At 48.6% G+C, this 13,225-nt stretch overlaps 1 protein-coding gene and 1 long non-coding RNA gene across 7 annotated transcripts; one reads left to right on the forward strand and one right to left on the reverse strand.

Moving 5' to 3' along the window:
• Positions 1-530: 530 nt before the first annotated feature.
• LOC140420646 (uncharacterized) lies at positions 531-7,218 on the reverse strand. The gene is made up of 2 exons (XR_011946494.1): positions 6,891-7,218; positions 531-2,643 (listed from the first exon to the last, which is right to left on the reverse strand). It is a non-coding gene; the product is annotated as an uncharacterized lncRNA (long non-coding RNA).
• A 107-nt stretch (positions 7,219-7,325) lies between these two features.
• LOC140420630 (uncharacterized) lies at positions 7,326-12,267 on the forward strand. 6 transcript variants are annotated; one of them, XM_072504631.1, is made up of 2 exons: positions 7,326-7,482; positions 10,319-12,267. In XM_072504631.1, the coding sequence occupies exon 2, from the start codon at positions 10,669-10,671 to the stop codon at positions 11,719-11,721; it is 1,053 nt and encodes a 350-aa protein (XP_072360732.1). In that variant the 5' UTR covers positions 7,326-7,482; positions 10,319-10,668; the 3' UTR covers positions 11,722-12,267. The 6 variants fall into 6 exon arrangements, with proteins under 6 accessions (XP_072360732.1, XP_072360731.1, XP_072360726.1 ...); XM_072504630.1 differs by having other exon boundaries at positions 7,385-7,509; XM_072504625.1 differs by having other exon boundaries at positions 7,397-7,690.
• The last annotated feature ends 958 nt before the right edge of the window (positions 12,268-13,225 follow it).

Below are 13,225 nucleotides of genomic sequence, written 5' to 3' on the forward strand. Positions count from 1 at the left end.
CGTACGGTTATTTTGGCCTCTTTATGAGCCTCTTCCTTTGATCTAATGGAATCCTTAAATTTTCTCGTTAGCCACAGTTGCATCACTTTTCCTGTGGCTGTTTGTTCCTTAAAGGAGTCTACATTTGATGTCAACATGTAATAATACCTTAAAAATTAGTGATTGCCTGTCTATTGTCATATCTATTGTTGTAATGTCCCAATCTACCACAGACAACTTGCCTTTCAAATCTCGACAGTTTTCTTTGTGAAAAACACATGGATAAATTAAACAAAGGAACCATGTAACCACCATAGCCCATCTTCATGGCAACGTGGCATGCTTTCAGAGGTTCCAAACAGAAATGGGAACTAAATATCTTCCAACCACTGTTGTTATATTTACTTGCTATAAATATGGCAGCTAATAAGGTTGCCCTTCTTAATCTAGATATGAATAGGATATGCTTTCAGAGTCGCCAGGTATCAAATGATACCGCCACAAGGTTCAATCGGATATCGATCAAAGACCAAACAACCACAGTTAGTTAGTTCAAGATCAATAATACTTTATTTACACACAAGATTAACTTACACATGCAACATAAACACTACGAGCTAAATTACACCTATCACTATGACAACCTGTACTTAACTTCAGGCACCCGGCTTAGGTCAGAGGAACAGTGGCCTTTGCTCGAATCTGGATCTGCTGGGTCTGGAGAAGTAACTGTGGGGTTCAGCTAGGCTCATCCGCCTGGTAGCGAGCGTTGAACTTGACCGTGCTTCTGGTCGAGGTGCTGCAGATGGAGTCAGACGTTGCCGGAGCGCCAGGTCCAAAAGAGACCGAACACATGGCAGTGTCTCTCGTTATCCTTGGGGGGTTTCGCACTCTATTGGGCGGTCCTCAGATTTGGACCCAATAATTCGTCAGTCCTCGATCACTGCCTTCGAGCCGAGCCAATAAAGGGGAGGGTGCCTTGATGGCTGGGCGGGTCCTGAGCGGTCATTGACCTTGGCTGTTTATGCTTCCTGAGTAAAGGGAGTGGCGCCGATGTGTCTGGAATTGTATCGGATACCTGAGTACCAGTTCCTTTGTCTTAAGGAAATGGGTCATTAGCCTTCAAATCGGCTGGGGGTTTCGATCCTGTCTGGTTCTGCTTACAAATATACATTTAGGCCTGCCTGAATCTTACATTGGCTATATTCCCCTTGAGGCTTTGCAAATGTCCATGTGTCTTTGTAAGTGGCCATCCCAGATGGCTACACCACCAAACACCCTTTCGCTCTGTGATCCTCGTGAAAGTTGAAGCCAGGAATTCACAACATGGCTCAATGATCATCAGCCCACTGGAGGCAAATTTGTGAGACCAACCAGTCCAGCAGGAAGAAACCCTCTGCCCATCCCTATTGATCAACTGACAGAATTAACAAAATGCAGTCCTGGATGCAATTGAGAGCAGAACAGCGGAATCCAACCCCTGTAATCAATTGTGAACTTGGGGTGTGAGCATGTGCAATGAAACACAAAATCCTCCCAAGCTGAGAGCAGATGAACGCCTCTCCCCAGTGAGAACTCGGCAGTGTCTCCAAAGTTGGGATGGATCACTGAATATCTCACCTACTCAGAGCAGGTGAACGGCCTCTCTGCAGTGTGAACTCGCTGGTGTGTCCGCAGGCTGGATAACTGAGCAAATCCCTTCCCACACTGAGAGCAGGTGAACGGCCTCTCCCCAGTGTGAATTCGCTGATGTCTCTGCAGGCTGGATAACTCAGTGAATCCCTTCCCACATTGAGAGCAGGTGAACGGCCTCTCCCCAGTGTGAACTTGCAGATGTTTCTGCAGGGCAGATGAACGTTTGAATCTCTTCCCACACTGAGGGCAAGTGAACGGTCTCTCCCCAGTATGAACTCTCTGGTGTGTCCGCAGTTGGGACAACTGAGTGAATCCCTTCCCACACTCAGAGCAGGTGAATGGCTTCTCCCCAGTGTGAACTCTCTGGTGTGCCTGCAGGGTAGATGAATGACTGAATCCCTTCCCACACTGAGAGCAGTATAATGGCCACTCCCCAGTATGAACTCTCTGGTGTGACTGCAGGATGGATAACCGAGTGAATCTCTTCCCACACTGAGAGCAGGTGAACGGCCTCTCCCCAGTGTGAACTCGCCGATGTCTCTGCAGGTCAGAGAATTGAGTGAATCCTTTTCCACACTGAGAGCAGGTGAATGGCCTTTCCCCAGTGTGAATGCGCTGATGAATTTCCAGCACAGACGGTGCTGTGAATCCCTTTCCACAGTCCTCACATGTCCATGGTTTCTCCATGTTTTTGGTCTCCTCGTGTCTGTCCAGTTCGGACAATCAGTTGAGGCGTCGTCCACACACAGAACACGTGTAGGGTCTCTCCCCGCTGTGAATGGTGCGATGTTTTTTCAGGCTGTGTAACTGGTTAAAGCTCTTTCCACAGTCAGTGCTCTGGAACACTCTCACTCGGGTGTTTTTCCAGTCTCAATGATGTTTAAAATCTTTTGAAGTTGACAGATGAGGCAAACATTTCTCCTTTCGATTCGAAGGCCAATGATATTCAGGTCCCAAGGAATTGAGGGACTGTCAGATCCAGACGACATGTATTAGATTTCTGTCTGTAATTTGTCCTCTTTGAATCTCCTGTTAAAACAATTTACAAAAGACATCACTGTAAGTACAGGATAGAAATTCAGAACAAACAATTCTAGTTTCTCTGGAACTTTCTTTTCTCTTGCATTCTGCAACATCTGTAAATATCCATCCCACACACTCTCCCTCCATTCACTGTATCTAATATTCACCTTCCCAATTCTCCTGAAGGTGCTGATTCAGGCTGATTGACAGATCTATGCTCATTGTTTCCTGCCCTGGACACAGGGACCATAACACATCGGAGCTGCAGTCGGCCATTCGAACCTGCTCAACCATTCAATGAGAGCATTGGCCGATCTACCTCAGCACCATTTTCCCGCACTGTCCCCCATATCCCTCAATAACTTCACTCCCTTGAAACGTTAGCAACCTCTGTCTTGAAAATACTTGATGACTGAGGTTCCACAGTCCTCTGGGGTAGAAAATTCCAAATGCTGACAGAGAGGGTGAGGGGAAGATGTGTTTGGTGGTGGAATCATGCTGGAGTTGGCAGAACTGGCGGAGGATGATTTCTTCAATGCGGAGGCTGGTGGGGTGAAAAGTGAGGACAGTGGGGATTCAGTGGTTCTGGGAGGGAGGAGCGAGGGGGAGGGCAGAGGTGTGGGAGATGGTCGGACACGGGTGAGAGCCCCGTTGACCATAGTGGGTGGGAAGCCATGGTTAAGGAAGAATGAAGACACGTCAGCAGCACCATTTTGGAAAGTGGCATCATCGGAACAGATGTGACGGAGGTGAAGGAACTGAGGGAATGGGATGGAGTCCTTGCAGGATGTGGGACATGAAGTGCTGGAGTCGACGTAGCCGTGGCAGTCGGTAGGTTTGTGGTGGATATTAGTGGACTGTCTATCTCAGAAATTGAAATAGAAAGGTCAAGGAAGGAAAGGGAAGTGTTGGAGACAGACCATGTGGAGGTGATAGAGGGGTGCAAACCGAAGCAAAATGAATATATTTTTCCAGGCTTTGCAGAACACCTCCGGTCCATCCGCAAGCAGTTCCCAGACCTTCCTGTTGCTTGCCATTTCAACTCACCGCCCTGCTCTCAGTCCTGATTCACATAAAAGCCAGCGGGGAAATGAGGAAGATGAAACTTGATCCAGAATGCACTGCCTGACAGGCTGGTGGAAGCAGATTCAACACAGGGAGTTGGATAATTAGAAAGGGACTAGTTTTCAGGGTTCATGGGGAAAGGGCATGATAGTGGGACAAAATGAGTACTTCTTTCAAAGAGCCAGCACAGGCATGATGGGCCGAATGGCCTGTGTGGTGAGATTCTGTGATCAAAGATAAATAAATGTGTGTCTGCAATATGTACAGTGATGTCAATAATGTCTGGAATTCCCTTTTCCCCATTTCAGTTGTCTCCCTTTCCTTCCAATTTGATTTTAGACCAGGAGAACAGAAGCAAATGGCTTTCAGTACATTGAGCAGCCCCGATGTCTATTCTCAGCCAGCGTCACACAGAGGGGCAAGGTGTGGATTCTCAGCCCAGCGAGTCAAGACAGCCTCTTTAAATGGGCAGTTCCCACAATGTATTCAGTGACCACCCTGGGCGCTCCTGTCCTCCCCAGTCAGCTGGCTCGTGCCAGGGACCCGGGACCGATTCCCAGCTTGAGTCAGTGTCTGTGCAGAGTCTGCACATTCTCCCAGTGACTGCATGAGTTTCCTCCGGGTGCTCCAGTTTCCTCCCACAAGTCCCGAAAGACGTGCTTGTTATGTGAATTCGACATTCTGAATTCTCCCTCACTGTACCCGAACAGGTGCCGTAGTGTGGCGATTACGGTAATTTTATTGCAGTGATAATGGAAGCCTACTTGTGACACTAATAAAGATTTTTATTATTAGGTGGGATGAAGTATTGAATCTCTTCCCACAGTCAGAGCAGGCAAACGGCCTCTCGTCAGTATGAACTCGCTGGTGTGGCCACAGGCTGGATGGAACACTGAATCCTTTCCCACACAGAGCAGCAGAATGGTCACACCCTGGTGTGACTGTGTCAATGGGTTTCCACTGTAGATGGACAACGAAACCTCGCTGGTGTCTCCGCAGTGTGGATGACCTTCTAAACTTCTTTGTGCAGTGAGAGCAGCTAAACGGTCTCTCCCCAGTATGAATGCACTGGTGCATTTCCATCGTTTCTCCATGGTGCGGGTGTGTCCTGCTGTCTCTCAAGGTTAGACAATCAATTGAAGACTCACACAGAATACGTGTACGGTCTCTGCCCGCTGTGAATGGTGCAATGCTTTTTCAGGTTCTTTCCACAAGTCAGTGAACTGGAACACTCTCACTCGGGTGTGTGTCTCGGTCTCTTCCAGTCACACTGATGTTTTAAACCTTTTGAAGCAGACGGAACAATCAAACATTGGTCCTCCTGGATTTAAAAGCCGTTGATATTCAATGAATTGAGTAACGGTCAGATTATGATATGACATTTTAAAAAAAATTTAGAGTACCCACTTCAGGGGGCAGCATGGTAGCATTGTGGATAGCACAATTGCTTCACAGCTCCAGGGTCCCAGGTTCGATTCCGGCTTGGGTCACTGTCTGTGCGGAGTCTGCACATCCTCCCCGTGTGTGCGTGGGTTTCCTCCGGGTGCTCCGGTTTCCTCCCACAGTCCAAAGATGTGCAGGTTAGGTGGATTGGCCATGATAAATTGCCCCTAGTGTTGGGTGGGATTACTAGGTTATGGGGATAGGGTGGAGGTGTTGACCTTGGGTAGGGTGCTCTTTCCAAGAGCCGGTGCAGACTCGATGGGCCGAATGGCCTCCTTCTGAACTGTAAATTCTATGAATTCATTTTTTCCAATTAAGGGGCAATTTAGCATGGTCAATCCACCTACCCTGCACATATTACATAGTTTACATAGAATTTACAGTGCAGAAGGAGGCCATTTGGCCCATCGAGTCTGCACCGCCTCCCGGAAAGAGCACCCCACCCAAGGTCAACACCTCCACCCCACCCCCACAACCCAGCAACCCCACCCAACACTAAGGGCAATTTTGGACACTAAGGGCAATTTATCACGGCCAATCCACCTAACTTGCACATCTTTGGACTGTGGGAGGAAACCGGAGCACCCGGAGGAAACCCACGCACACACGGGGAGGATGTGCAGACTCCGCACAGACAGTGACCCAGCCAGGAATCGAACCTGGGACCCTGGAGCTGTGAAGCAATTGTGCTAATCACTATGCTACCGTGCTGCCCGAACATCTTTGGGTTGTGGGGGCGAAACCCACGCAAATACGGGGAGATTCTGCAAACTCCACACAGACAGTGACCCAGAGCTGGGATCGAACCTGGGACCTCGGCACTGTGAGGCAGCAATGCTAACCACTGTGCCACCGTGCTGCCCCCTGACGTTTATATTATTTTAAAATATTTTTATTCAGGTTTTCAAAATTTTATCATTTGTACAACAAAAAAACAGACCCAAACCCCAACGCCTTTCACCCAAACCTCCAAACTGCCCACCTGCTCTTTGATGGTCACCAGATCCCCAAAATATAACACAAACAAAACCCATCTCTGGTGAACCCCTCAACTGCCCCTCTCAGAGCAAATTTCACCTTCTCTGACTACAAGAACTCCATTAGATCCCCCAGCCATGCCGAGGCCCGGGGGGGTGAGGAAGCTGGTCTCCACCTCAACAGGTCCTGTCTGCAGGCAATCAACAAGGCGAAGGCTGAAACATCTGCCCACTCACCCATCTGCAGCTCCAGCAGGTCTGACACCCGAATATGGCCTCCAGGAGACCCGGCTCCAAATCCACGTGCAGAACCTGAGACATGGTGCTGAAAATTGACACCCAAAATTTGTCCAACTTTGGGCAGGACCAGAACATGTGGACTTGATTGGCTGAACCCCTCCCACACCGCTAACAGCTATCCCCCCACCCCCTTGTACAACCGGCCCATCCTCACCTTCATTACACCCTGTGCACAACTTTCAACTGAATCAACCCCAGCCTCACACACGACATGGAGGTGTTAACCCTCCGCAGCACCTCACACCATAGTCCTCCCTCCAACACCATCCCAAACTCTTCCTCCCACTTCGCCTTAATCCTTTCCATGGACTCCTTGTCCTCCTCCATAATCCTACCATAGATCGCCAAAACAACCCCACCCCCCACTGACAACAACGAGGGGTACGGTGCCAAATTCCGCACTTGCACGGGCCTGCCAGCGACAAGGGGTAAAAGAGATGGAAAGGGGGATAAAAGAAAGTGTTTTACTCAGAGATTGGACAGAGGAGGACGTTTCAGTCTGTGTGAACGTCAATCTTCATTCAGAGACAGAGGAAGCAGCCGCTTCCTGGGGAATCTCTCGGCAGCGATCACCACAAATTCCGCACTCTGATTGGCAGGAAGACCCATGCCCTTCCGATCTTCCTCGGATTCCCATTGGTCTCTGATGGCGCCAGATGGGGCGGGAACAAGCCCAAGTGGAGCAGGAGGGTCTCCTCCCTCCGGGTCGAGGAGCTGCTGTCCAATCCGCAGCATCGTGTTTCTGTGACCAGTGATATTGCCCCAATCGGAGGCTGAGCTGGGTACGTCCCTCTGAGTCATCCTGACGTCACAATAGAGCTGCCTGAATCAGCCAATAGAAATCATTCTGCTCCACAATGACGTTTCCGGATTCCAGTGCGCAGACCGGCGCGCGGGCGCGGCTGCTCTTGTTCCCCAACACCTCCTCAGGACAAGGTTTCCAGGCAACCGGCTGCGGCCACAGGGAGAAGCCGCTTGGTGATCTCCGCCACTGAGCATGTTCAAGGTAGAGGAGAAGCTGCGCATGTTCAAGGTGGAGGAAAAGCTGCGCATGTTCAAGGTGGAGGAAAAACTGCCCATGTTCAAGGTAGAGGAAAAGCTGCGCATATACGGAAGTGCCCATCCCTGACCTTTCTCCTCAGGTATTGACCAATGGGACCAGTGGGAGGACCGGAAGGACTCTGGTCCTCCAGTCAATCAGCGCGGGCTTTGTGTCAATAAAGATTGAGCTTCACACAGATTGAAACGTCCTCCTGAGTCCAACATCTGTCAGTAAAACACTTTTTTTTCTCCCCTTTCCATTTCTTTTCTCATTCTGACTTTCAGTTGGTCACTTCCAGCAACTGAAGGGAAAGGAAGTGAATCCAGGGAGGGTGCAGACTCTGGAAAGGTTGGCCCAAGTCTCTCTCTCTTAGAATCACAGACTACAGCACAGATAAGGCCCTTCGGCCAATCAAGTCATCACCGATGCATGAAAAACACCTGACTTGCCTACCAAATGCCATTTGTCAGAGCGTGGCCCAAAGCCTTGAATGTTATGACATGCCAGGTCATTCAGGTACTTTTTAGAAGGATGTGAGGCCTCTTACACCCTCCCAGGCAGTGCATTCGAGACCATGATGTGGAGATGCCAGCGTTGGACTGGGGTAAGCACAGTAAGAAGTCTTGCAACACCAGGTTAAAGTCCAACAGGTGTTTCGAATCACTAGCTTTTGGAGCACAGCTCCTTCATCAGCTGAGTGAAGAGGTGGGTTCCACAACCACATATATAGACAAAGTCAATGATCAAAGACAATACTTTGAACGTGAGTATTTGCAGGCAATTAAATCTTTACAGGTCCAGATGTAGCGACTGGAGAGAGGGATAATCGCAGGTTAAAGAGGTGTGAATTGTCTCAAGCCATGTCAGTTGCTAGGATTCCACAAGCTCAGGACAGATGGTGGGGGTGAATATAATTAGACATGAATCCAAGGTCCCGGTTGAGGCCGTACTCTTGCGTGTGGAACTTGGCTATCAGTTTCTGCTTGGCGATTCTGCGTTGGAGAAGGTTTACCGTAGATCAGAGGCTGAATGCTCTTGACTGCTGAAATGTTCCCCGACTGGAAGGGAACATTCCTGCCTGGCAGTTGTCGCACGATGTCGTTTCATCCGTTTTCGCAGTATCTACATGGTCTCGCCAATGTACCACGCCTCGGGACATCCTTTCCTGCAGCGTATGAGGTAGACCATGTTGGCCGAGTCGCATGAGTCTGTACCGCATGCCTGTTGGGTGGTGTTTCCACGTGTAATGATGGTACCCATGTTGATGATCTGGCACGTCTTGCACAGGTTGCCATAGCAGGGTTGTGTGGTGTCGTGGTCGCTGTTCTCCTGAAGTACCATGACCACCCTCTGGGTAAACAGGTTTTTTCTCAATTCTCCCCTAATAATAATAATCTTTTATTGTTAGAAGTATGAAGTTACTGTGAAAAGCCCTTAGTCACCACATCCCGGCGCCTGTCCGGGTAAGCTGGTATGGGAATTGAACCCGCGCTGCTGGCTTTGTTCTGCATTACAAACCAGCTGTCTAGCCCGCTGAGCTAAACCAGCCCAAAACCTCCTACTCGTAGAATCTCATAGAACTTACAGTGCAGAAGGAGGCCATTCGGCCCATCGAGTCTGTACCAGCCCTTGAAAAGAGCACCCTACCCAAGCCCACGCCTCCACCCTATGGCCATAACCCCACTTAACCTTTTTGGACACTAAGGGCAATTTATCACGACCAATCCACCTAACCTGCACATCTTTGGAAGGTGCGAGGAAACCTGAGCACCGGAGGAAACCCACGCACACACTGGGGGAACGTGCAGACTCCGCACAGACAGTGACCCAAGCCGGGAATCGAACCCGGGACCCCGGAGCTGTGAAGCAACTGTGCTACCCACTGTGCTACCGTGTTGCCTCATCTTGAGCTTGTGTCCACTCTTCAACTAAGGTGAACAGCTGCTCTCTATCCACCCTGTCCATGCCCCTCATAATCTTGTAAACCTCGATCAGGTTGTCCCTCAGTCTTCTCTGATTCACTGAAAACAACCCAAGCCTATCCAACCTCTCTTCATAACTTAACCGTTCCATCCCAGGCAACATCCTGGAGAATGGGCTCTGCACCTCCTCCAGGGCACTTCCATCCTTCCTATAATGTGGCAACCAGAATTGCACACAGTACTCCAGCTGTGGCCTCACCAAAGTTCTACACAATACCAACATGACCTCCCTGCTTTTGAAATCTATATCTCGGGTTGAATGGGCCGGTTAAACGATCTTGTGTTCTTGCGCATCTGATGAATTTGAATGCGGACATTGTGTTCTTGCAGAAGACGCACATAAAGGTGGAAAATCAGACGAGGCTAAGGAAGGGGTGGGTGGGGCAGGGATTCCCGTACCAGCTTAGACATGAAGACAAGGGTGATGGCGGTGTTGGTTAATAAGTGGGTGGCTTTTGAGGTGGGGAAACATTGTGGCCGATCCAGGGGGTGGGTATGTGATGGTTAGTGGGAAGTTGGAGGGGATGCCAATGGTCCTGGTGATCGTTTATGCCTGAATTGTGAATATGTGGACTTTGAGGTGGGTGTTTAGGAGCATCCAGGACCTGGACATCCATAGGCTGATTATGGTTTGTGTTGCCGAGGAGGGAGGCGGGGGGGGGGGGGGGGGGGGGCTGAATCAGCACCTTCAGGAAAATTGGAGGGGTGATTATTAGATACAGCAGAGTGAAAATGGAGGGAGAGTGTGTGGGATGGAGATTTACAGCTTTTGGGAATGAGAGAGGAAAGAATGTTCTCAAGGAACTAGAATTGTCTGTTCTGAATTTCTATCCTGTACTGACAGTGATGATTTTTGTAATTTGTTTTTACAGGATATTAGAAAAGGAGGAATTACAGACAGAAATCACAAAAGTCACATCTCGATCTGACTGAGTCCTTGGGACCTGAATATCATCGGCCTTTGAATCTAGAAGGAGAAATGTTTGACTAATCTGTCTGCTTGAAAAGACTTTAAACATCAATGTGACTGGAAAAGCACCGAGACACACACACCCGAGTGAGAGTGTTCCAGAGCACTGACTGTGGAAAGAACTTTAACCAGTTACACAGCCTGAAAAAACATCACACCATTCACAGCGGGGAGAGACCGTACACGTGTTCTGTGTGTGGATGAGGCTTCAACTGATTGTCCGACCTGGAGAGACACAAGGACACCCAATACATGGAGAAACCGTGGAAATGTGAAGCTTGTGGGAAGAGATTCCGAGTCCGATCGAAGCTGGAGATTCATCAACGCTGTCACACAGGGGAGAGGCCATTTACCTGCTCTGTGTGTGGGAAGGGATTCACTGAATTATCCAGCCTGAAGTCACATGAAAGAGTTCACACTGTGGAGAAGCCGTTTCCCTGCTCTCAGTGTGGGAAGGGATTCAGACATTCATCCACCCTGAAGTCACATCAGCGAATTCATACTGGGGAGAGACCGTTCACCTGCTCTCAATGTGAGAAGAGATTCACTGCGTTGTCTAGCTTGAAGTCACACCAACGGGTTCACACTGGGGAGAAGCCATTCACCTGCTATCAGTGTGGGAAGGGATTCAGTCAGGTATCCAACCTGAAGACACACCAGCGAGTTCACACTGGGGAGAAGCTATTCACCTGCTCTCAGTGTGGGAAGGAATTCACTGCGTTATTCAGCCTGAAGTCACATCAGCGAATTCACACTGGGGAGAAGCCATTCACCTGCTCTCAGTGTGGGAAAGGATTTACTCAGTCACCCCACCTGCAGGCACACCAGCGAGTTCACAGTGGGGAGAGACCGTTCCCCTGCTCTCAGTGTGGGAAGGAATTCAGAGATTTATCCACCCTGCGGACACACCAGCGAATTCACACAGGGGAGAGGCCGTTCACCTGCTCTCAGTGTGGGAAGAGATTCGCTCAGTTATCCAGCCTGACGATACACCAGCGGGTTCACACAGGGGAGAGGCCGTTCATCTGTTCTCAGTGTGGGAAGGGATTCAGACATTCATCCACCCTGTGGAGACATGAGCGATTTCACACTGGGGAGAAGCCGTTCACCTGCTCTCAGTGTGGTAATGGATTCACTCAGTTATCCCACTTGAAGAGTCACCAGCGAATTCACACTGGGCAGAAGCCATTCACCTGCTCTCATTGTGGGAAAGGATTCCGACATTCATCCAACCTGCAGAGACATCAGCGAGTTCACACGGGGAGAGGCCTTTCACCTGCTCTGATTAGGGGAGGCATTGAGTGATCTGTCTCACCTGCGGAGACACTGGCGAGTTCGCACAGTGGAGAGGCCGTTCATCTGCTCTCAATGTGGGAACACATTTTGTGTTTCATCACAACTACTGAGACACCAACAAGTTCACAATTGATTGCAGGGATTGAATTCTGCTGTTGTTGTTTCTGCTCTCAATTACATTCGGAACTGCAATTTATTCATCCTGGCAATTGGTCAATACGGATGGTCGGGGTTTCTTTCTACTGGAAAGACTGGTCTTGCAACGTTTCCTCCAGTGGGCTGATGCTCTTTGAGCTTTGATGCGAATACGTGGTTTCCAATTTCACAAGGGTCAAAAGTGGAAATGTGTTGGAAGTTAGAAGATATTTAGTTCCCATTTCTGTTTGGAACCCCCTAAAGCATGCCACGTTGCCATGAAGATGGGCGATGGTGGTTACATGGTTCTTTGTTTAATTTTTCTGTGTGTTTCTCAAAGAAGGAAACTGTTGAGGTATGAGGGACAGGTTGTCTGTGGCAGGTTGGGAAATTACAATAAAAGGTTAGACAATAAACAGACATTTGCTGGCATTTAAAGATTTATTACATATTTGCAACAAATACACATTCCTTTCAGGAACAAAAATCCACAGGAAAAGTGATGCAGTAATTCTTCCCACCTACTGAGACACCAAAAGGTTCACAATTGATTGCAGGAGTTGGCTTCTGTTATTGTTTCTACTCTCAATTATATCCAGCACTGCCGTTCATTCATTTTCACAGCTGCTCAGATATAGATTCCTTTGAGAAACAAAAATCCAACAGGAATGGTGATGCAACCGTAGCGAACAAGAAAAGTTACAGATTCTATTAGATCCAAGGAAGAGGCTCATAAAGTGGCAAAAATAGTAGTGAGCCTGAGGATTGGGAACTAGTTTTAGAATTTAGCAACGGAGGATCAAGAAACTGATAAAGAGAAAATAGAATATGGGAGCAAACTGGGGAGAACTGGAAAAGCTCCTATAGGAATGTGAAAAGGAAAAGATTAGCAAAGACCAATGTGGGTCCATTCCAGACAGAGACAGGAGAGTTTATAATGGGGAATAAGGAAATGGCAGAGAAACTAAACACTGTGTGTCTGGCTTCATGGAGGAAGATACAGAAATTATCCCCAAAACATGAGAACACCAAGGGGTTCTCACAATTGTGAGCATGAGTGAAAAAGTAGTACTGGAGAATTTAATTGGATTAAAAATTAATAAATCCCCAAAAGCTGATGCAGCATGGGTTCACAAAGGGTAGGTCGTGTCTGACCAATTTGGTAGAATTTTTTGAGGCCGTTACCAGTGCAGTAGATAACGGGGAGCCAATGGATGTGGTATATCTGGATTTCCAGAAAGCTTTTGACAAGGTGCCACACAAAAGGTTGCTGCATAAACTAAAGATGCATGGCATTAAGGTAAAGTGGTAGCATGGGTAGAGGATTGGTTAACTAACAGAAAGCAGAGAGTGGGGATAAATGGGTGTTTCTCTGGTT

Source organism: Scyliorhinus torazame, chromosome 5, assembly GCF_047496885.1.
Source record: "Scyliorhinus torazame isolate Kashiwa2021f chromosome 5, sScyTor2.1, whole genome shotgun sequence".
Lineage (NCBI taxonomy): Eukaryota > Metazoa > Chordata > Chondrichthyes > Carcharhiniformes > Scyliorhinidae > Scyliorhinus > Scyliorhinus torazame.